Genomic DNA, 22,982 nt, shown 5'->3' with positions numbered 1-22,982 from the left:
CTCTGTCTGCTATGGTGGTGAGCATGCCTCCTCTCTGCTCACTGCAGCAGTTTGCTATTGGCCCACTGGATGCTGACAGCACTGGTGTTTCTCTGTGGTGGAGGGGGAGCAGCTCTGCTGTATAAAAGCTCAGGATATGCAGCATCACTGAGCTGGTGCAGTGCAAAAACGCTCGCTCATCCACACTGATGGTGTGCAGAACAAGGGGGACATAAAAAATCCTTTTGAAACTAACAACATCCATTTACTTTTCTTAAAAAAATTACACAACAAAAAAACCATCCATCATGAGCTACGAGATCTACTCCTACCGACGCCCTTGGGACAGCTGCAGAAGCTCCCGAAACACCACCAACATCAAATCTTCCATGTCCACCTTTGGCTATCGTTCTCGGGCTGCTTCATCGGGGAAGAGGAATGTGAGGCTGGCCTCCTCTTCCCTGCCTGATGGCTCAGAGAGAATGAGCCTGGCTCAGGTCAGTTCTCATAACACAGAGCTTTTGGGTCTGCGTTCGCAGGAAAAGGAGCAGCTTGTGGACCTCAATGACCGCTTTGCCACCTACATCGAGAAGGTGAGGCACCTGGAGCTGCAGAACCGGGCCCTGCTGGCTGAGCTCGATGCTCTGAGAAGGTGGCAGAATGAACCATCCCGTATGCAGGCGATCTACGAGGAGGAAGTCAGGAGTTTGAGGGCTATGGTAGACTCAGAGAACGGCGAGAAGATGCAGATGGAGGCTGAGAGGGACTACCTGCAGGATGTGTACGAGCAAATGAAGGAGCGCTACGAGGAGGAAGCAAGGAGGCGAGGAGATGCTGAGGAGGCCCTGCACGGTGTCAAGGAGGAGGCGAGCAGGGCTGCACTGTCAAACTGTGATGCTGAGGCCACTGTGGTCTCTCTTTGTGATGAGATGGTGTTCCTCAAGAAAGTTTTTGCAGAGGAGCAGGCGGAGCTGCAGGCCCAGCTGCAGATGGTGAACATCAGTGTGGACGTGGAGGTCTCCAGGCCTGATCTCTCCTACGCTCTGAGAGACATCCGGACACAATACGAGCGACTGGCAAACAAGAACATGCAGGCTGCCGAGGAGTGGTACAAGAACAAGTTCACGAGTGTGGCAGAGGTGGCCAGCAAGAACAACGAGGCCGTGCATGCCATCCGGGAGGAGACCATGGAGTACAGGAGACTGCTTCAGACGCGCTCCTCAGAGATCGAAGCTCTCCGGAACGTCATCAACTCCCTAAATAAGCAGCTGGAGGAGCTGGAGGACACACAGGCCAAGGAGGTGACAAAGTATCAGGTAAGAGAAGATGTTTTAGCAGTTGGTCTAAAAGGTTTACTGGCAGAACAGGGTTCTGATGTCAAAATAAATTCAAGAAAAACAGAAAACTGGAGGCAGGACAATAAACATGTAACTATATTAAAGTATTCCTGCAGAATCAGTCAAAACCTACTGGTCAACTCCAATCAGTAGTGAACAACTACAAACACACATGATGAATGAGTCATTCTAGGTATTTACAGTGGATTTGAGGCTTGACATGTTATTGACCCAACAGAACCCCATCATATTTTTCTTTCTACAGGTAAGGATAAGTGAGCTGGAGCATGACATCACTGAGGCCAAGCAGGAGATGGCGCGCTACCTGAGGGACTACCAAGACCTTCTTAATGTGAAGATGGCACTCGACATTGAAATAGCAGCATACAGGTAAGATACGACCGAGTCTCATCGGCTCACTACCAGACTAAGACATAACACCTTAAAAACAGATACTACAGTGTAGCTGTAAACTCAAAAGTTAGTGTCTAGTTTTGGTCTTCTCATTTTTCTCTATAGACTCAAATAATGTGTGACATTGATATTATATTTGATAAGGTTCTCAAACAAACTAGGCTCAACAAAAACATGTTTTTTGTTTCAGGAAACTTCTGGAAGGGGAGGAGATCCGCCTGGCCTACCCTTCTCTTCCAGCTCTAAACTAAACCCTACATGCCACCAGCCTGGCATAAATCTGAATTCTTCATACCCCGTCATTCTTCCTCAGACCCGATCTCCTCCTAATCATTCTCCTTTTTGTCCATCCCTCTCTCATCTGTTCTCCTGAAAATGTTTGTTTTCTTTACTCCACAAACCAAAGCTCATCATTCCCAAGACAGTCGTGCCCTTGTGCTGAACAAGAGGTCCCACCCAGAAGGTCCCCCTTCTTCTACACACGTTGTGACATCAAGCGTCAAGACGATGGTGAACCGTACCATAAAATGCACAGTGGCTGCACTGCATTAGTTTCATGGCTCTGTTGAACTGCACTGTTGACTGGCCAGAGTTCTTTGGGGTTGTGCACAATAAACTCCAAGCAGCAGAGTTAAATGACAAACTTCACTGACCCTTCATTGTGCAAACATTTGACCAATTGTTTGTTAAGAGGGCAAAAAGAAGTTCCTTTTAACTCTCAATGCTTAGACTTTATCTGTGTTCAAAGTGTTGCAAGAAAAACTGCAGCATTATTGACCCGGAACTCAAACCAATCAATAGTGTTTGTCCTGTACCTCTGGTTCTGTAGTTGTAGTCTGTAGAGAGGACCAGTAACCTTAAAAAATATTTTAACTTAACCTAAATGTCTTCTTTCTTACTTGTTCTTCCCCTGCATTTACCTCCAAACAATTACTGATAGAGTGACTTAGTTTTATCCTATTTGGCTTCATATGTATTTAAATTCTTAGTTTTATGTGTAAATGCTCTGGAAGACTACAATACTGTTACTGGTTTCTCCTTATCATCATGCAGTGGGCCTCTCAGCTTATTTGCATTAGATTTTCTTCTTTTGTCCTTTAAGATAAAACTATGAAACTGAAAGATAAGAGCAGAAGCTCCTTGTTGTCAGTCTGAGACCTGATGGTGTTTCACATCTCTGACACCACTGCGAAGCCTGCACCATTATGTTTGGTGTTTCTGTAACAGTCTGCAACAAGCTGAATAAACATGCAACTTAAATAAAACACTGCCTTGCTGGTTTATTTTTTCATGGTATTTCATTGACCAGACACAAGGGATCTCATGGGATCAATTAGAGACACATGGGAGGTATTCTAGAGGTTAAATGAATTAATTTCATTTTAATGTAGTTATATTTTTCAATGCATAGCGCATTTTAACACACAGACGAAAAAATAATAAACACTGTAAACTTCAAAGGTGATTTAACCAAATTTTGTGGGTTACACCTTTTATAATTGATGAGGTGATTGTAAATACATTCATTGTCTGTTGGCCAAGTGCCTCAGAGAAGATTTAATGAATGTTTAATCTAAGAAGCATTGGGATCTACAACGATGATCCAACATAATAGAATAAAAGTACAGAATCCCTTTAATTCATATCACACCTCGGTTAAATTTCCTCTTACCTTTTCCAATGTCACAGAGGAGACACGCGGGACCACTGCACCATTTCCCATCATGCCATGTTCTTGGCAGAGTGGCGCTGGCTGTAAAGTGGTGGTTGACCACCTCAGCAGGATCATTTCTCATCAGGCTGACACCAGTCCAGCATCTCACTGAGTCCTGGAGAAAGTAAAAATTATTATTCTTATGTGGACAAAAGACAGTAGGTTTGAGCTGATGTTAACACAAGACTGGTGCTGGAGTCAGACAAATGAAAGTCACTGTGAGGCAGAAATTGCTTCTGGATAAGAAAACAGTTAGTCCTTTACAGGTAATTATTTTAAAAGGTAAAGGGATTTTATGAACATACATCTTTACATATAACTTTGAAAAAATTATTGTTGTTTAAGTGGCGCTTTGGCCCAGAGGCAATGTCTCTGTCATTGGTGTGAAACCCCAGGGTTCACCTCCTGGGCAAGTTCGAATCCCGGTTAGGGCGGTTGGTACCTTCCAGTGGACTCATAAACTACTACTATAAAAACTGTTTGACTGTTTGTCGCTGCTAATTTAGCCATATTGCTAACCCCAGACTTCGTAAACTTCGAATTTATTGATTTATTTATATTGATATTGATTTATTACAAATTTAGTGCAATATTGTAAAACATTTTAACAATAAACAACTATATTTTAAATGAACAAAAGCCTCAGAAGCCTATGCTTTTACCTGTAGATGGCGATAACATGCAAACGTCTCCTCCCGTCACTAACCACTTCCTTCGGTCAGAGGGAAACAAAATGGCAGCCTCGGTCTGTTGAAAACGTTCCCGAGTCAAAGTTATATCGTATCGTTATAAAACGGCATGAGGTTGTAATAAGCGACACAGAGTCCTCGTTTAAATAGTCTCCCCTCGTATATTTAGTTCCATCATCGTCATGTTCCCGGTCATCACCCGCAGGACCGTCGGGGCTGTCCGGCTCCTCATTCCCAGGTGCACCGTGCTCGTGGAGAGTGTCCGCGGCCGAAAGTCTCGGAACGACCCGGTAGCCAAGTCCAAGGTGGGACGAATTAAAGTCCCTCCTCCGGTAGACCCTGTAGAGATGGTGGTGTTGAAGGAGAGATACACGGAGTACAAGTTGATTATGAACGCGCTGCGGTAGGTTCGAAACCCCTCTATGCAGAATTCAAGGTTGCGACTAATTATCAACTATTCTGTTATCAATGTACTTTGACGATCATGTGTTTGATCAATTAATCGAACCGCTAATTGGGCACTGCAATGCAAAATATGGTAGTAAACATTTATACAATTACATGGTTTATCAGATTTTGAATTAACAGGTTTAATGTGATCAAATGTGTTTCTTCAGTATGGAGTTCAGAGAGGAGGTGCTGCGTAAAAAGTATGAGGAGGAGGTTGGGTCTCAGGCAGAGGAGAGGGCCAAGCAGGAGGCTGAGGAGCATCGTGCTCTAATGGAATTCAACAACCAGGAGAAGGTGCGTATATTGAAATTAAGGTGAGAATTAAGGTGAGGTTAGAAAAACAAACTGTCATCAGTGTTAAACACTGAGCTTCTCTGTGCTTTATAGAATTTCCAGGTTCCAGAAGGAGAAGGTAGAAGCTGAACAGAAGATGTTGGCGGAGAGTCTGAAGCAAGAGCAAGAATTACAAGAATCCATAAAAGAGAGCGAGATGGTGATTTTACAGCTGCAGGTACGAAACCTTGAGAGATTTTATTTTGTTTTAAGAATCAATTGTATGGTAAACTGGTTACTATGACAGACCATTAAAGTCTGGCATTTATCTGCAGCTCTGATCACAGGCTCTCTTTAACTTCATGCTCACACCTTCCTTCTTTCAGGAGGATGTAAAGAACTTCATCACTCTGGAGAATGTGGATCAACGTATAGAAGAAGCTTTGGACAATCCAAAGAATTACAATTTTGCCATCAACAAAGAAGGCAAAGTCATCAAACAGACGGTGCTGCAGTGAAGCAACAGAAGAGTGTGCGTATCTGGATCAACAGAAAGACTGATGGCACTTCTCAGACAGATGGTGAAAAACTTTTGGTATGGGACAGTTGCCAGTACTGCAAATAATTGACACACAATATCTGGATTTGTCCACACGTAGAGAAGATACAGTTAATAGAAAACCAGTGTGAAGTCAAACTTAATGATCACATGTCCATGCCCTTTTTTATCTTTGTTCCTGTACTGTCAACATATTATGTTTCATTATCAACTCTGTCTGCCCTGATTTGTTATGTACATGTACAAGTAAATTAATGTTTATTCATTCCTCTCAACTATTTTTTAACATATTAGAAAAAGAAAGGAAGAAGGTTTTGTTTAATTTAGTATATATTAGGAATGACAGAAGCTTTAGGTCAGAGGTTCCCAAACTGGTGGGTGCAGAGCTATTGTTGGGGGACGTAGCAAGGCAAATACATTTCAACTGCAACATTTTCTTTATTATACAATGGGGAAATTGAACTGACTGTACTGATTTAAATGCAGTTCAACAGACCTATCAACAAAGGAGAAAGTTTGGAAACGACGCCTTTATCTCGAACGCTCAAGGTTAACTTTTAAATCAGACATTTTAAAGGTGGGAGTTTAAACATTAGCCTAGATGTAACAGCAGTTACTATTTGTATTGGCAGCGAATCCTCTTTTCCTGCACTGCGGGCATCTGTCCTGTGAGTGGCGCTGATTTCACAACGTTTACAGACAGGCGTGACGCAGTGCACGTGCAAATGACGAATCAGGACTAATTCTCAGGTTTGAAGGATGATGGGATAAAGGTTTTGAAGTGATCTGTGGAGACCCTGCGGTGAACTCTAGTGAGGAGAGAACCAACTGAAATACAACAACTGGTTATTGGTTATTGGCTGGATAAATGTTTTTTGCCTGTTGGAAAAAGGAAACAGTCCATTTTAATCCTGCTGCAGAAAAAACAAGTCAGTGGACATCAATTATGCTGCTTTATCGAGGTGCTGGTCTGCACCCACTTCAACTGAACGTCGTCCAAACGCCATACACGTGGGCAATGTAACTGTTGTAATGTAACATGTTAATGGGCTTGTTGGGATTTGGCAGTGAAACGTGAGATTAACTGTGGATTACAGGTAAACTCTAGCCTCAGCAATTCCCACACATCCGTCTGAGTCACGAACATGACTTCACATTTCAGTGAAGTTGATGGAGACCTATTTAGATCTGTCATCAAGAATTTACAAGAAAAATACAATTGTCTTCATATTTATATATTTAAATTAAATGGTTCTGGTTTGAGAATCATTCAGCAGTTAACAGTTCTGTGTGTGTCCAAACATTTAGCATCTGTCAATAAAAAATAAAAAGGGCGTTCAAAAACAGATTTCTGACATTATGATCTTTAAGAAATACTCATTTAAGAGCATTTCATTTTCTTACTTTATTTGTTTTTAAACTATTTTTTTCTGGAATCAGACAAAGAGACAATGACATTTTTCATCAGTGAGTTTAAATGTTTTACAGTTTATATGATCTAAAATCTTAAGCCAGTTTTTGACCCCATTGACACAAACCGACCAAATATGGCAAAAATATCTCAGCAAATTCAGTGTCTGCTCAGATAAATATATAAACCAGATACAGTTGGAATTAGTTACCTTAGTACTGTACCTTCTTTGAAACCTGAAAGAGTCAATAATGTCTTAAAGACTAATAAACTAACCAGATTCATTCCTCAGTTTTTATTGGGTGTAGCAGCTGTGGCTACATCAGCATACAAACAGGAAATATTCAAAATAATTGCAGTTTTATTTTGATTGTTCACCCATTGACTCTAACATTTTATATTAAAAATATGCAGATATTAAATCTATATGCTGATTATTGTCACTTTGCCTCTTCTGAGGTTTTACTTCTGAGCATCAAGATTACTGACAATAAATACATTCATAAAATACAGATGCTGTGAAGGCACCCGGTATAGAGCTTTGTTTGTATTTTTGAGCTCGGTGACATTTATTGGTAAATACAACACTTACTGGAACTACTGTAAATGTAAGCCCAGTAAAGCCTCCACACAGCTGCATCTGCTGCTGCTTATGCCTTTAATTTGTAGGTTTGAATCGGGTTATATTAAATAATAAAAAATAAAGCATTCATTTGTAGCTTCAAAAAATCATCCCATAAATGTCTGTACATTTTCCATACACAGACTGTACAACTGGCCGTATAAAATTCCTACTTTGTGATAAAACTAGCATGTACTCACATTTGAAGAATGTAGAAAAAAAAGAAGAAAAACTTGAATATTCAAGTATAAAAAACTCAAAAGAAAAGACTACCAATTCTTCCACAATTTGATTCCTTTTTCTGAAAACTGCTTAATTCTTGTTACTGCTCACTTCTGTCACATCATGTCGTGAAGTTAGGAAATCTTGTTATTGAGCTGTCCGGGGTATTTCTCAAACCTTCTCTCTGCCTCCTCACTTAATGCATCACCTGCAATGATAGAAAACATGGAAAACTGATTAAAAGAAGGCTCTGTGTGTGTGTGTGTGTGCGTGTGTGTGAGACTGCTTACCAATATGGCAGTTGTGGAACCAGACTCTGTGGCCGTCATATTTGCAGTTACACTTCATGGCATTGTTGGTAAAGTCGCTCTCAGCCACTTCATTATTGGGATTAATCACAACCTGGAATCACAACTCATGATGTAAAAAATGATGTGTGTTTTTATTCATATGAACACAGAACACAACAGGGAACCTTAAATTGTAATTATGAATCTACATTTTGGTGAGCTGTTGGAGGTAACAGTCTGCTCAGCTTGGAGTTTCTGCTGCAAAACCTGCCACTGGTAAAAGTTTTCTACTGTCCTTCTCTGAACAAATGACTTGAAACACCAACAAACTAATAATAGAATTCATCAGGAGGACAGCGAACAGCATGGTGTGGTCACCTGCATGATGTAGTTTCCAGGTTTGACGTCCGTGATGTCAATCCACTGGCAGTCGATGTCGTGTCGATACAAATCCCAGCAGCCCACAGTGATGCCCTGATCACCAAAGTTAGCACACTCGTATCTCTTGGAAATGCCTGAATTGGTAGATGAAATCCAAAAAAAGTTGGCTCGCAGTTACTCATTCACCAAGCAGTTTTGACCATGAAAACTAAAGTCAATTTAAGAGCAAACATTGGTGCTAGTTGTGTTCTTGGATGGTACGCTGGCCTAGTGTTTAACCCCTAAAATGTGATCAGTTCTATCACCATATCCAAGTAAAAACAAAAAGCTTGGGCTGACCTTCATGACAGTCAGTGTCCTCCAGACAGAAACTGGCCTTGTGTCCTTCTGCTACTTTAGTACCGTTGGCGTTTATCAGATCATAGTGGGTGAAAATGTTCATGCTGTGGTAGTGGCTGTAAAATAGACATTTAAGTTCAATTAAGTTTTTAACTTGTTAAAAACGAGTAAAACCTAAAAAAATAAATAAAATGGAGCTACATTACCCGTGGCACGCGTGCCAGACCCACGAGTGTCGTCCAGCCTTTGGTTTGAAGTCAGCACGGCCAATGTTGTGGATCTGGGAGGAGAATCGCAGCAGGCGTCGGTGTCCGTACGGCCAGTTGGCCTTGGAGGCGGTTGATGACAGACAGTCTTCCTCGGCGGCACAGTAGAGCATGTGCAGAGGACGATCCTCAATGTAAACTGTCTGCTCTACCAGAGAGGCGTTCAGCACCAGGTCTGAGGCCGCTGAACACAGGGAGACAGAAGAAGTAAAAATCATAACACTAAAAATGTACTCTTACATGAGGAAAAGACTAGAAAATCATAACACTAAAAATGTACTCTTAACTTACATGAGGAAAAGACTAGGACTGTCGAGAGGTTGGCATACTGAATCACATTAATCACAGGGTAGCTGTGGATTAATCAACCAGATCCAAACTGCTTGGTCGGGTTCAACAGGTACCAAGAGATTCAGAAGAATTATCTTCTGGAGTTTGATCAAATAAATCAAGATACAAAAATATAATATATGAAAGACTGCTCTCTTGACTCACTCTCTGAGCAGATGACTCCTGCTGAGAACTTTGCAGCTGCTTTCTGACAGCTGACACTTTTGTGTCGCTGACACTGACTCAGAGATGCTTCTCTGCCCGTGCACTTCAGTCCGCTCATCAGCATCTCTGTCACGTTATTGTTGTCCCAGTACCACGTTTCCTTACAGTGGTTGAGACAAAGGAAAACAACACAGCATTAGAGAATAACACAAATCATTTGTTTTGGTGTCACTACTGTGAGGAACAGACGTTGGTCAGTCAGTTTTGGCCTCAGTTTAACAGGTTATGTGTGAATATGTGTGAAGACTGAATGATGGAACCTTAGCTTCGCTCAACTTTCAAATTATTCCAAAAGTTAAAATATATATAGTTATATATGTGTTATAAAATATGTTTTGTATGTATGAATGTTTTCGTGTAAGGTATTACTGTGAAGAAGACACAGAGTAAGAAATATTTCCGTCTATTTACTGTAGTTTAGTTCTTCTTTAAGTCTCATTTTTGTTTGTTTCAAAATAAATAGTATAAAAAATAATGTGGAATTAAAAAAACCCAGGTTTGAAATGTCAACAAGAGCCTAAAAAATGTGAGAATTGCACCAAATAACCAAAAAACCCAGGTTTGAAATGTCAACAAAAGCCTAAATGTGAGAATTGCACCAAATAACACTAAATAATATAAACATTAAATCAAATGTGTTTATTCTAGATGGATTGTTAATCCTCCTCTTGCTTCTGCTAAATGCATACATGTAAATATAAATATTTAATGGTCATCATCAAAGGAAAATGATTATGGGATTGTTCTGGATTATCATTCATTCAACATCCATAACTCTTACACTCTTTACACTTGTGTTAAACCAATCTTTTGAATAAACCTCTCCTACTTACAGTGATAGCATGCATGGCGTAGCCCAGCCCTAGCTGCCTGCAAACCACCATGGCTTCCTTTGTGGTCCAGCCTGTGCTGCACACCGTGCCCCACTTGGAGCCAACCTGAACCTCCACCCGGCCCTCATAATTGTTGCGGCCGCCCACTATCCGGATCTGCAGAGAGATCCTGCTGGGAGTCAGTGAGGTCGCCTCTTCTTGTCTTGTCTCTGAACTGTCGGGGCTTTAACCTCGGCTGTCCCAGCAGCAGCAGCAACAGCAGCAGCAGCAGAGCATGTGTTAAAGTAGCAGTGTGGTTAAAGATTTAACAACCAGGGGGAAAATGTTAATGTGGGCGTCCAGATGAGGTCATCACTGGGCTTCAGTGGTGGTGAGTGGTTTTTAAGTTGGATTAAATGTAACATCAAACATTATATTTGGTTCTTACCTCATGGAACAGATCTTTCCATGGAGGAAAAGAAGCTTCTACCTTACCATATAGAAAATATAATGTACTGTCATTTAATAGTATGTAGTATGTCCAAGTATATTCCAAGAGTAGTCAGCTCTATGGTTAATTCTACTGTCTAACCTTCAGATATTATATTATATTCAGATATTGTTTCAGGTTATAACAACCAAGTACAGATTTCTTTGGACCGTTCCTGCTCAAGCTTATCTAAGATTTATTTGTACTTAAAATGCAAAAACAGAATCATCTGAAATATATATAAACATATATGCAGAGAACATAAATAAACTAATTTGGTATCCACTTGTTATTAGATGTGGGCCAGTTAATACCCTCAATTTGTTGCCATCGGTGGGGCCGTTTTTTTAAAGGAGACAACCTGTCGGTCAAAGGTGTGTCTGTGATGTCAGTGACCTACTTGCAGGGCCTGGTTACAGTAGCCCAGGCCCAACTGCCTGCAGACCACTGTGGCCTCCCTGGTGCTCCAGGTCTCCCCACAGACCAGACCCCAGCTCTGTGTCCCATTAGCGTCCTCACTCAGCACCTCAACACGGCCCTCGTAACGGGTTCGTCCTCCCGTCAGTCGGATCTGTGTGTGTGAGTGGGTGGGATAGGAGTTAGGGAGCAGAGCATACAGATACACAGGTGGGCTGGACAAAAATGAAGATTCAATTATCCCACACTCTGTGTGTATTTGCATGAGGCCTTGATTAGTTCAGTTCATTAGTCTGGTTTTTACTTTTTGCATCACCAGAAAAATTAGATGTTAGAGAGAAATAACTGTTGTCAGGAAATGTTTCTTTTTTTCTTAAGAAAAAATGTGGTCATTATTCAGAATATAATATGTATAACCCAAAAAACGATTTCCTGATAGCAGTGAAGAACAAGATTGAAAATGATGATTAGCTCTATGTTTATGTCATAAGTGACAGACAGTTCAGTTCAGGTGCAGACAAATGAATAATACAAGGAAACACTGTTTCCTGACATTTCCATAAGGTAGTAGTCTAGAGATAAGACACGCCCTGACCGTGGTCTCATAGCCCATGTAGGGTACGTTGCATCGTACAGCTGCGTCCTCTGTGTGTTTACAGGCCTCAGATGTGATGTTTTTGAAGGGGCAGTTCCAGATGGATTTCTCCTGGCCAAGACACTTCACCTCGTTCATGTAGATCGGACCCATTCCTAGACCAAAACATCATACATACTGTATATATAACAGGTTTAGATTCAGAAAGCTCAGTTTACACCTGGAGCCATTCAGAGGAAAACCAGCCATGTTTACATATTATATTAGAGGAATAAAGTATTTCACTGCAAAACACCGGGAAATAAACTATTCCCTATTGTCTGACATAAACTGCGTCATATTTACACAAACTCCACACTACTGTTAAACTAAAAGGACTGGATGGTGATGCTTGTCCTCTAACAAAACCACCAGGTCGTACCATAACTTTCTACAGTGCGACCAAAAGCTGGATGTACGGTCAAGTCATTTCTATGAAAGAGATTCCTTCAGGTGCGTTAGTTTCCGACTCCAGCCCGGTTGAGGAATATTTGTTGGACCGACTCAGGCAGGTGGTGGTTAAGAACCTGTCTGAGCAGAGTCACCTCACTGCTGTCCATGCTGCTGCCTCAAAGAGATTCTCTGACCAGCCTCTGCTGTAAACTTCCTCTGTGGTGAGAACTGTTTCATAGTGTACACACACACACACACACACACGCACTGACTCATAAAGATCTCCTTCTTAAGACTGCTGGTTTCTGCTCTGGTGGAATCTGAAGACAGTTTACCAAAATATGGAACAAGATTTTGTGTCACACAAACGTATTTAAAATGTGGAAAACTGACTGGAAGCTCAAAGTGGCTTCAGTTTTTTTTAAATGGAAAGGTGGCACCGTTCTAATGTGGGTGCCATATAATGACCAAGCCTTGTTTTATAAATTCTGACTACTTTTACTACAGACTGTATAGACGATGTTTTGACAGAGCTTGCTTTTGGCATAGGCCATACATAGGCAGTCTTCTAGGGTGCTGCTGGAGAGGGAACAGCACAAAGCCATGGATTATTATATTATATTATATTATATTATATTATAACAATATTTAGATTTTCCAGGGTTTTGTCCAGTGAGACTGTATTTCAGGTTTTCGTCAGCAAATAACAATAATGTTTGTGAAGTCATGATTTAGTTTTAAATTTTAAGGGAAAACTAAATGATGTTTATATTAAATAATTTTAAGACAGAGGCAACTATTGCCCAATAAACTATTGATTAGGAGCAATACTTCCTATTGTCTTTCTGAGTTTTTTCTGCAGCGCTTTCTCATATCAGTTATAGCCTACAACAAGGGAGCTCTGTTCATTTCTCATGTTCAGTTTATGGGACTTACAGATTTAAACATTTAGTTATTTTGATTGTGAGAAGTGTAAATAATGGACCAGATATGATTGAACAATTTTCCTCTGAAGCTGTTGATGGTGGTTATGATCTGCAGTGGTAAAAGCAGCTGTGTAGACAAAGTGGTATAAAATAATGAATCTTTGTCATCCTTCAGCAAAGTCAGACTTTAAAACTCAAAAACTGAACAACTATAGACGTGTAGACAAAGTGGTATAAAATAATGACTCGTTGTCATCCTTCAGTAAAGTCAGACTTTTTAAACAACTACAGATGTTAAAATCTCTGTAAATCACACTCAGTTTATTGCCTGTAATCATTCTTCATGACTCGTGGCTCATGTTTGGGTTCAAGAGAAAAAAAAATTAACTTCCTGTCCTTTCTCACAGCATTCCTTTACTTATTAATAGGTTCAATATGAGGAGGCTGTTTGGGAATGTGGACTTGATGAGAGCAGATAATCGTTTCTCCAGGGTGATGAGATGATGTTAGAGATAAGGTCAGGACACAGCTAATGACCCACTTCTTCTTCTTCAGTAAACGTTTTACAGACGTTTACTTGTACACAGAGTTCCACTGTACTTGAATCTGCCTTTTCTCAAGATTCACATTCACTCCTGATGCTCATTAGCCAACCACAGACTGATGATATATTTCTGACCTTGTCCCATACGTGCTCCAGTCAGAGCCTCCGTGGCAGTGCCAAAGCCCAGCTCCCTGCAGACAACACTGGCCGACTGAAGGTTCCAACGATCATCACACACTGTTCCCCACTCGTTGTCTTTCAGTACCTCCACACGGCCCTCGCCTACCTTGGCTCCTCCCTTTAGCCTCACGGTGCTCTGAAGAGTTTACAAACACACTAGTTATGGATAAAATAAAGAAAAATGAATCCTTAAGATTTAATAGACTAAAGCCACTGTAGAATCGCTACATTTGAGAGATGTTTTTTCACACACTTCACATTTCCCCTTGATGTGTTTGAAGGTCAAACTAAACATACATACAACATAAAATAACAAACATAAAATAAACAAAATTGCCTTCAGTTTCTGGTTAAATGTTTGGACTATTAAACACAGGCTTTAAAAGTTTGAAAATTAAATTCTACTTTACCGAAATTTTATGTTTCTTTTTAATTCCGCTGTTGTGCATAAACTGAGGCCCCGGCATGCAGCTGACCACAGCAGGCATGCCGCCCTCACAGGTGAACGTGGCATTTGGTTTGGTAAACTCCAGGGGGCAGGCTGCTAGGTGAATCTCTGTGCCTGTGCAGGCCACGGAGTGGATGTGGAAGTGGTTCTTCTGACGCTCCAAATACAACCTAAAGAAAGGAATGAATCAATCAATGCTTTTCAGTTCAAAACAATCCCCCAAAAACGTAAGATCACTGAAACATTATAAAATGTCACTATGAAAAATAAAAGTGGACAAATAGATGAAATGAAACCTGAACTTTCAAAGAAAACTTTCAAAGTTGTTTGATGTCATTAAACACACACTCATTCATTTAAAAGTGCCACTCAGCTTCAAACATTCACTAAAAATAAAAATACAAAAAGTAAAAATGTTTTGCATTTTTAATTAACTAAGTTTAGTGTTTAAAATTGTGAAAAAGTTTGAATTGTATTATTACAATTGTCAGCTGTCTGGTTTAAATAAAGGTTTTGTCTGAAACTCAGTTTGCCTTTAAACCTGACATGTGCAGTGAAGATGCTGAGAATGAAGGGGAAGAATGTGGCTCAGATCATTAGCTTTTTATTGTTGTGTTGTTGTTGTGTGTTTGTTAGTGAGAGCACCATGCTTTCACATCTTTCTCTTTTACTTTGAACTCTAAGCTGTCCTTACATTACCTTTTCCCTGGGCTGCTCTGTTTAGACTTAGAGTTAGCTTTAGCTTTGGGTGGCTGCCTGCAAAGTAAACAGGGGTTAGACTGCACACTGAGGAAAGGAAAAGGAGGTGACAACAGTGAAATGACAGTAAACAAAACACAGAGGAATGAAGGGTTGAAATGGTGCACAATTATGGCAAACACTGTAGTAACAAGGATGAAAAGGAATTGCCTCAAACACTGTGGTTAAACACAGAACAACGGGTTATTTTGAGGTCAAATGTTATGTTTTGGGTCGTTTTAGTGGAAGTGACAAATCCTTTACAAACACTATTGATATAAATACAACTGTGGCAGAGAATCAAACCGTTTTTGATGTATCTCTGCAGCACACAGGATGGCCAAAAATAGATGGACACATGTTTTAGTAAAGATGCTTAAATACATGTCATTTATTGTTTTAGCTTTATCGATAATATTTTGGCCTATTTGAATATGTTGTACAACTTAGAAAATATAAAAGCTAATGCAATTAGTTTTGTTTATACATTCTTATTATTATGTTACTGATCTTAAAATATGAGGAATTGGAAAATCTATATTTTAAAATATAGATTTTTGTATAGTTGTGTCAATTAACCTTTGACCATAAATATTACAATGAACTGTTTGTTAGTAAAAAAAAATTTAGATTAGATTTTAACTGTTTGTTAGTAAAAAAAAAAAATCTAATTTTAGATTGTCTCCTGTGTTATCATGAACCCTAGGTCACCACTGTGAGGTACAAAAGCACTGGTTTGCTTTAAGTCTGGATGGGAATAGTGTTGCGTTAGCATCAAGCTTTAGTCAACAATGGGTTAACTATTCAGCGGCTTAAATTTTGAACATGAATTTTGGGACCGACTTGTCACTAATGTCTTTATTTTTATCTACTTTTGAAATCATAACAGCAGTGCCAAACATATCTACGTGGGGAACAATCTGTTTGGGATTTGTTGAAATGAAAAGAGTCCAATTTCTCATTGGAGGATTTTACAGAACTGTCAAAAATATTGATCAGGAAATATTGATTTCCTGAGCTGCTGACACTCAAAGATATCATTTTTCCAAAAGCCAGAGATGAATTAAACAAAAACTATTACAAGTGGTCGGTGGGATCAGATTACCTTTGTCATTAGTACGTACAAATATCCAGGATTACTTAGTACAACCCAACCATCACAAAGCAAACTGTGACAATAGTAAGTATTATTAAAGTCAAGCATTTTTTAGTTGAAGGATTCATTTTAGTATTAATTTCAGGGAAGAAAATATACCACTGTGGACATGGCACAGGTTGAGATAAATGAGAGAAAAGAGAGAGAGAAGGTTTTATACATATATTTGTGTGTATATATATATATTTGAGATTCTACATTATGTGTTTGTTTGATTTATTCAAAGATTAAACAAATCTGTGCCATGTCACAGGAAATGTGAAACAGACTGGGTCAGAAAAACAGAGTTCCTGACATTAGAGTACTGAAGATCTATTTAACCCAGTCACATGCTGCACATCATACAAAATGATATATTTGAGGGAAAGGTGTCAGTGATGTAGCAGAGGGAGCTAAAGGACCAAATGATCTCTACTACAAGAGAAAACCCACTGTCCACACTCAAGAAGCTACAAACTGCAGGAGTGCAGATGGAGACGGACGGTGAGTTTCCTCACGACTGTGTACCTTCCACCCACTGAAACGTTAACCTTTGAACTGGGGACCTTCTGAGCCGCTCGCTTTTTCAGACGTCTGCAACAGTGAGACGGCCACATTCCATCACATACAGGAGAAAGAGACGACACACCGACACACACACACACACACTCCTGTACAGACTGCACAGACAGTTCTTCAGGCCGTGAAGGGGTTAATTCAGCATTTTTCACATTCCACAGGTGTATAATGTTACAGACTCAATGTCCTACTATACTATACAGTTAATGAGCTGCTGCATCCGTTCAGGATGAGATGTGACTGCTGCGTGGTGATGATGTTGACGATGTCTAATCAGCTGGGCCAGACATTTTCAATGGCTAATTAACAGGAAATCAAACTCCTCGTAGCTTGTAAGTAAAATGACCTGACACAGTTAGAGGGTAAGATGGTGGAGTTGGCAGATCAGGTGATACAGCCGTGTTCACACCCACAGCTGTCACTGTGACATTTTCTTTATAGGTTTACCAGAATGAAGGCGTTTGAATGAAAACGAGGTCACAGCTGCATTCACTCACTTGTAGAAGTTCTTGTTGACTTTCCTCTCATTTGGGAATCCCAGCATGCCACAGACCACACGGGTGTTTTTGATGGTCCATCCTACATCACAGACCTGAGCCCAGCCATCTTTGTACTTCACCTCCACCACACCCTCAGTGATGGGCAGCTTCTTCCTGGACACAGCAGCCACAGGCCTCAGCCTCACCTCCTCCACTTTGTTCTCCATCATTTGAGCCTGATGACAGATAAAACATGGAGACACACATTTAATTACATTTACTGTTTTCCTGGAGACTCAAATTTAGACACACATCTGATGCATTGTGAGTTGCACATTACTCTGCACTGGCTGTGCACTCTTGGTCTGTCACTTGTAGGATTTGGATTCTTTAGTCTTTCAGTTGAATCTCTTCGATGACCACTGACTGGGCCACTCTCCAGTGCTTTACGGACTGCGTGGTACTTGCTAGCCACCATTTGACTAGACTGAGACCACACAATGACTGGCTCTGAGTTACTTTATAGCTAAATCTCACAATAACAGCTCATACGTAGTAAACTGGAGTCATGTGAGTCTTTGTCATCGCCTGTGGAACACTGAGTCACTTCCAACGTGGAGAAAAGCCTGTCACCTGGCCAAAACGATAGACCAGAAGTTTAAGTTCTCAGCACATGATGAAAAAACATATGTACTGAACAACTGCATTAATGGTGAAGCAAATCCCAGTAAGTATGTTTTATCCCCACTCTCACTCTCACAGACCTATTCAAATATTTTCACGTATTTTTTTTTTTTAAACAGCCACAGCTCCATTCATTTATTAAGGCTGTTTCCAGCGGTCAGTTCAGCCCAGACTCAGGCCAACCTTGTGTACCCATGACCAATCAGTTACATAAGCCAACATCAAAGGTGCAAAAATGTTAAATATGTCCAGCTGCAAACAGTTTAGGCTCCTGTTTGTCCAGGAAGGCTTTCGTCTTCAGATTTGTTCATTTTAAAACACTCCTGCCTCAGACCTAGATCATTCCAATCAGGGAGCATGTGGCTGAAGTGTGTGTGGAAAAGTGTGTGATGGCCCAAACTGGGAGTTGAGACCAGGACAGGAAACTCAAAGAAAATTTTGTTTGAGTCATTTTAGGATCATTTTCATATTTCATATCAAATTGGGAAACAGCCAGAACAAAGTCTTCACCAAACATTACGTGTTCCATCTGAACCAGATGCACAGTTTAGCTTCTGCTAATTTAAATCAATCATAAAGTGTTGTTTTTTTCCAACAAACATTTGCATTTTTTTCTTCTGTCTCTTCTCACCAAGTTAAACACTTTGCTGCACCGGCAATGTCATGTGTTTAGAGTATGTAGAGAGTAGAGATGTTATGTTAGATGTTATGCTAAAGTTTAGCAAAAAGGTTTTGCAAAAACCATCAACTATTTGGATGAACATGGCTAAAAGTGCAAAGGTCATGACTCTGCTCAGGTCAACTCACTGGAAATAGATCCACTGAAAGGATTGGATGCTGTTCTTGTTTATTTGGAAATCCCTGCATCACGTCCGCAGAGCTTTCACTTTCAGACACACAGTAGTAAAGAGCCGAGTTAATCAGCTCCATGTGTCTAAAGACTTCACCCTAAGTTGCTTTTAGCACACCTCGCATGTGGCTGTAGGTTGTGGAACAGCAGGATTCCCCCATAAAAGTCTTGTTCATGGGCCTTTTCCTGTTATATATAATGAACTCTCAGCATCACATTTATTTGATATGTTTCAGTAAAATATATGCTTTGGGAACTTACATCAATAATGTTGGAGTCCAAAAAGCCAGGGATCCTCTCGTCTTTGCACACCACCCCGGCGTCTTCATCATGAGTACAGTCGCTGTTTCCCCAACCACGGGACTTACAAGCTTCAATGCTCTTCTCACCTCCGTAACACTGCACGTTATCCAGCCAGATTTTTCCTGAACAGACAGCAAACTGTGAGAGCAGATCCTGTGGAAAGTCATCAGTCCAGGCGTGGACCTGGACAGGACACTGGGTTGCCTGTTACACTGCTGCTGCAACTAAATGGAGGTGTGAATAACAGCTTTCCCCGAATCCTGAATGTGGCGTTTAAAATATATTTCAAACCCATTTGTCCAAAGATATCATTATATCATGTGGGAACACTGAGTAACAGCCATGCAAAGAAAGGTTGGTACTTTTACGTATTAATGTTCACGAAATCTATAAAACCAAATATAAGTAAAATGTTATCGTACCTTGACCTTTGCCATATTTAGCGCTATGTGTCCAGCCTGTAGCGGAAACAAAGCCCAGCTGACGACAGAGCACGTTGGCATTAGATATGGAGAAGTCGTCGTCACAGATGGTTCCCCACTCTCCTTTATAGAACAGCTCTATCCGACCCTCGTTGTGTTTTCGGGGGTATCCAGCCAGTCTGACCTTTAGTCTTTGGCTCTGGGGCTGAGGGGAGGCTGAGGGTAACACTGCGGTCGTGGCTGAGCTTGACGGAGTTGTCTGAGTCAAACAGCACGGTAACCACAACCCAAACAGGAGGCTGAATGCAAACCCGTAATGGACCCGTTTTGACTTCTCCATGACTTCAGCTGCAAATGAAGACATCGAGACAGGACAGATGGACAAGAAAAAGAACACAGTTTTATGTTTTTGTTGGAATTTTATAAGTAACCATAATAACAACAATAAGAAGAAGAAATTTGATAAATGACCAAAGTCTAAGAAAGTGGTAAAAACTCACTTACGACTAAGGTGAACATGTTGGGTAATTCAAAACACCTGCTCAGTATGAATCTAAAGGAGGTTTTGATGACCATGTCATGGACCTGTGCTGTATTTATGTAAATTTTGGACATTTCCATTATGTAACTTGATATTATTATTATTATTATTATTATTATTATTATTATTATTATTATTATTATTATTATTATTATTATTATATGTTGCTGGGGGATTTATTTCGGGATTTAATAAGTAAAGCAGAAAGGAATTGTGTTGTTTTTTTTTTTAATACTTACATTGTCATTTATGCACTTAGCAGACGCTTTTAAGCATGTGGTTTCCTCTGGGAATCAAGGCCAGGAATCTCTGCGCTCTGCTTGCGAGGCAGGCGTGCTAACCGCTACACTATGGAACACACTTGGACTAGAGTTTATAAAATGGCTGTATATTTTGTCTTTGAGTAATAGTATCTCTAACTTATTATAGTAATAGTAACCAAGACTTTAAGTTCCCTGGCATGAACCATTACAAAACTATGACAGAGGGTCAACAGTTTCAGCTCAGAGTAGGCGAGGACAACACATTTGTTCAATCAAACATTTACCACTGCTTCTTGTTTTCTTTTGTTCTCTACAGATGTGTTTTTTCAAACAGATTTGCTTAAGAATCAGGTCTCCCATATGAACCTAGCAGCAATAGAGTTTGAACACTTTTGGTCATCACAAAGTCTTATCCTTCGAAGCTGCATGAAAACATTACCCCACTACCAGAGGTTTGAATTTCTGTACATAGTATAAGCTCACTGGGCCACAGTAGAGTTTTTTTTTTTTCTTCCTGAAGCTGGTCGATGACCTCACAGGAAATTTGCGAGCTCATAACCAAACCGTTCATCATGGCTGGGAGCCACATCACAAAGATAGAGGGAACCATGATGAACGGAGCATGATTAAAAGATGATACGTTTTTAAGTTTTAATATGTTTTACTAAAGCAGGAAGCAGGAAGCAGAAGCTGTCTCCAAATAACTCCAGACAGTGTTAGAACTGGCTGTGTTGACTTTCAAGCCACTGTTCAAATATACATCTCAGTCTAGACAATAGGATGGAAATCTTTACCAGAGATGACAGAGTTGAGTCCAACTGTTAAGTGTTGTGTCGCGGTCCCTGGTTCCCACCCAAAGTTTAATTCTTGACCAATTTACTTCCAGGAAAACAGCTGTGTAGCATCTGGAAGAAAATCTTTTTCTTTAACTGCATTCGTGGCTAATCACAAACTTACAGCACAATATTTAATTTCTGCATTGTGCAATTAGTAAAAAAACTGCAGATATTTGCTTTCTTTAACTAATTCCCAAATAACTAATAGCAAATACTTTGTGTTGTGCAATGTTATAGGTAAAAGACAATATACTTTAAATAACCTGTATTGCAAGTAACAAGACAAGTGTTTCACAAAATACTAAATATTTAAAACGACCATTTACCTGTTAGTGTTCAGGTTTAACGCAAGTTAAAACATTTAACACCAAGTCTCTGCTAAATTGTATCCTTTTGTACAGTTTTGGGTTTATGTTTTCATGATGTTCCTTTAATTATTTGTATACGTATTAAACATGGAAGAAAAACACTGGTTGATGTTTTTACCTACACCGAAAACATAAAATTCAACAAATATAAGATTAATTAGTAGAACTTGTGTTTAGAATCCAGAGCCTCACTGCCAACAATTCAGATTTTCATTTGTTTTTTTATTTCCAACATTCCTTACTTTTTGTCTTTCTTGAGCAGCCTTAAAAGGTTGAGGTTTGTTTGAATATAGTAAACATGGGCAAAGTTGTCATTTCCAAAATACAACTTAATCCTTATTTTTTAAATCATTGATATGGTCAAATATAGTTTATTTTATTTGGTCAATTAAATAAAGTCTTTTGGGGTAAACACAGACCATGGAATTTTCTCAGTTTCTTCTAGGAATGGATAAAACTGAAGTTCCACAGTATTAATAAATAAGCAGTCTTACCGTGTCTTTCAGTGCCAGTATAAGGAGGTTAAAACGGTTCCAGTGGAGAGAGTGAAAACAGCTGGAGAAGCTGAGCCTCAGAAACTTCAGTCCAGATGTCCACAAAATGATCCCACACAGAACAAGCCTTGGAACATATATCCTTCTCCACGTCTTCGACTAATTCACTGCCACCATTTCGTGGTGCAGTGGTCCACCAAGCAGCCAATAAGTAGTTTCTGCGTTATATTGTCTGTAAATTGCCAGCTGTACAGACCTCACGGAGGCTAAGGAGGTGGTGGTGGAGGAGGAGAGGGAGGAGGCGGGTGGTTGGAGGAGGAGAATGAGGATGGAATGGGCCGGATTTGATTCCTTGAAAAGACACTAACTCTTTCATGGCAGGGCTCTACTGCACTGCGAAGCCAGAGAAACGTGGATTCCTTCAGACTAAGAGTACGTGACTGTCCCAACGATCACTGTATCTGGGGAAGATTTACTACCGACCTGTGTTGTGTACCCATTACTATCGCACTTCTTCTGAAAAACACATATGTTACTGCTTTAAAAAAGGTATTAGCTATATTTTAAAGTTTTAAACACACTCTATGATACTCTTTGATACGAACTACGTTTATTTGACTATTTAATTAATCAGTTATTAGCACGATTAGCTTAGCCTAGAAATGACGAAACAATTAGGTAATCTGCTCCGAATACACTCTTTGTATGGCAGGACGGTAATGTAATATAATTTAAGCAAGACGACTATAAAAGATTTAATGGTGGTTTAGGTTTCAAATGATGCGCAACTTAATCGTTTGGTTCATATACTTTAGATCTAAAAGTGGGGAAGAAAATTGACTTTTTTTTAATTGTCGTTACCTTTGCCGCCTCTGTAGTTGCAGTCAATCCACGTTTAGACGCTTATTCATCAGGTGTAAACCGGTGGCTATTTGTAATATAATA

At 40.0% G+C, this 22,982-nt stretch overlaps 3 protein-coding genes and 1 long non-coding RNA gene across 6 annotated transcripts in view; 2 read left to right on the top strand and 2 right to left on the bottom strand.

The window, feature by feature from the left end:
- Positions 1–4,202, bottom strand: part of LOC103382437 (uncharacterized) — a 32,829-nt gene extending 28,627 nt beyond the window's left edge. The window contains exons 1-2 of the long non-coding RNA XR_521928.3: positions 4,107–4,202; positions 3,403–3,559 (exon numbers count right to left, since the gene is read on the bottom strand). This is a non-coding gene — a long non-coding RNA (uncharacterized LOC103382437). The remainder of the gene's footprint in view (positions 1–3,402; positions 3,560–4,106) is intronic.
- neff2 (neuronal intermediate filament family member 2) lies at positions 136–2,995 on the top strand. The gene is made up of 3 exons (XM_008315232.3): positions 136–1,295; positions 1,582–1,706; positions 1,921–2,995. The coding sequence occupies exons 1-3, from the start codon at positions 288–290 to the stop codon at positions 1,979–1,981; spliced, it is 1,194 nt and encodes a 397-aa protein (XP_008313454.1). The 5' UTR covers positions 136–287; the 3' UTR covers positions 1,982–2,995.
- mrps26 (mitochondrial ribosomal protein S26) lies at positions 4,165–5,680 on the top strand. The gene is made up of 4 exons (XM_008315252.3): positions 4,165–4,536; positions 4,751–4,897; positions 4,971–5,094; positions 5,243–5,680. Exons 1-4 carry the CDS (start codon positions 4,316–4,318, stop codon positions 5,372–5,374), a joined length of 624 nt encoding a protein of 207 aa, XP_008313474.1. The 5' UTR covers positions 4,165–4,315; the 3' UTR covers positions 5,375–5,680.
- Positions 5,681–7,106: 1,426 nt separating this feature from the next.
- loxl3b (lysyl oxidase-like 3b) lies at positions 7,107–22,541 on the bottom strand. Of its 3 annotated transcripts, XM_025055621.1 has the most exons (16): positions 22,038–22,541; positions 19,536–19,883; positions 19,072–19,235; positions 17,295–17,512; positions 16,747–16,812; positions 15,045–15,101; positions 14,308–14,515; positions 13,853–14,033; positions 11,816–11,970; positions 11,204–11,374; positions 9,442–9,601; positions 8,887–9,130; positions 8,681–8,796; positions 8,339–8,475; positions 7,961–8,072; positions 7,107–7,878 (listed from the first exon to the last, which is right to left on the bottom strand). In XM_025055621.1, exons 2-16 carry the CDS (start codon positions 19,873–19,875, stop codon positions 7,805–7,807), a joined length of 2,403 nt encoding a protein of 800 aa, XP_024911389.1. In that variant the 5' UTR covers positions 19,876–19,883; positions 22,038–22,541; the 3' UTR covers positions 7,107–7,804. The 3 variants fall into 3 exon arrangements, with proteins under 3 accessions (XP_024911389.1, XP_024911388.1, XP_024911384.1); XM_025055620.1 differs by lacking the exons at positions 15,045–15,101; positions 16,747–16,812 and adding an exon at positions 21,134–21,244 and having other exon boundaries at positions 22,038–22,536; XM_025055616.1 differs by lacking the exons at positions 15,045–15,101; positions 16,747–16,812 and having other exon boundaries at positions 22,038–22,536.
- Positions 22,542–22,982: the final 441 nt, after the last annotated feature.

Source organism: Cynoglossus semilaevis, chromosome 1 (assembly GCF_000523025.1).
Source record: "Cynoglossus semilaevis isolate Cse_v1.0 chromosome 1, Cse_v1.0, whole genome shotgun sequence".
In the NCBI taxonomy this organism is placed as follows: Eukaryota; Metazoa; Chordata; class Actinopteri; order Pleuronectiformes; family Cynoglossidae; genus Cynoglossus; species Cynoglossus semilaevis.
This window is presented reverse-complemented; position numbering and strand designations above follow the sequence as displayed.

What these genes read in the sequence shown, in the direction of transcription:
- mrps26 (XM_008315252.3), top strand. Translation starts at nt 4,316, where the DNA reads ATGTTCCCGGTCATCACCCGCAGGACCGTCGGGGCTGTCCGGCTCCTC. An exon ending in GTGCGTATATTGAAATTAAG is followed by an intron (nt 4,898 to 4,970) that starts GTGAGAATTAAG and finishes TGTGCTTTATAG; the next exon opens with AATTTCCAGGTTCCAGAAGG. An exon ending in TGGTGATTTTACAGCTGCAG is followed by an intron (nt 5,095 to 5,242) that starts GTACGAAACCTT and finishes TCCTTCTTTCAG; the next exon opens with GAGGATGTAAAGAACTTCAT.
- neff2 (XM_008315232.3), top strand. Translation starts at nt 288, where the DNA reads ATGAGCTACGAGATCTACTCCTACCGACGCCCTTGGGACAGCTGCAGA. An exon ending in AGGAGGTGACAAAGTATCAG is followed by an intron (nt 1,296 to 1,581) that starts GTAAGAGAAGAT and finishes TTCTTTCTACAG; the next exon opens with GTAAGGATAAGTGAGCTGGA. An exon ending in ATTGAAATAGCAGCATACAG is followed by an intron (nt 1,707 to 1,920) that starts GTAAGATACGAC and finishes TTTTTGTTTCAG; the next exon opens with GAAACTTCTGGAAGGGGAGG.
- loxl3b (XM_025055621.1), bottom strand. Translation starts at nt 19,875, where the DNA reads ATGGAGAAGTCAAAACGGGTCCATTACGGGTTTGCATTCAGCCTCCTG. An exon ending in TAAATATGGCAAAGGTCAAG is followed by an intron (nt 19,236 to 19,535) that starts GTACGATAACAT and finishes CTGTCTGTTCAG; the next exon opens with GAAAAATCTGGCTGGATAAC. An exon ending in ACATGGGCTATGAGACCACG is followed by an intron (nt 11,375 to 11,815) that starts GTCAGGGCGTGT and finishes TCACACACACAG; the next exon opens with ATCCGACTGACGGGAGGACG.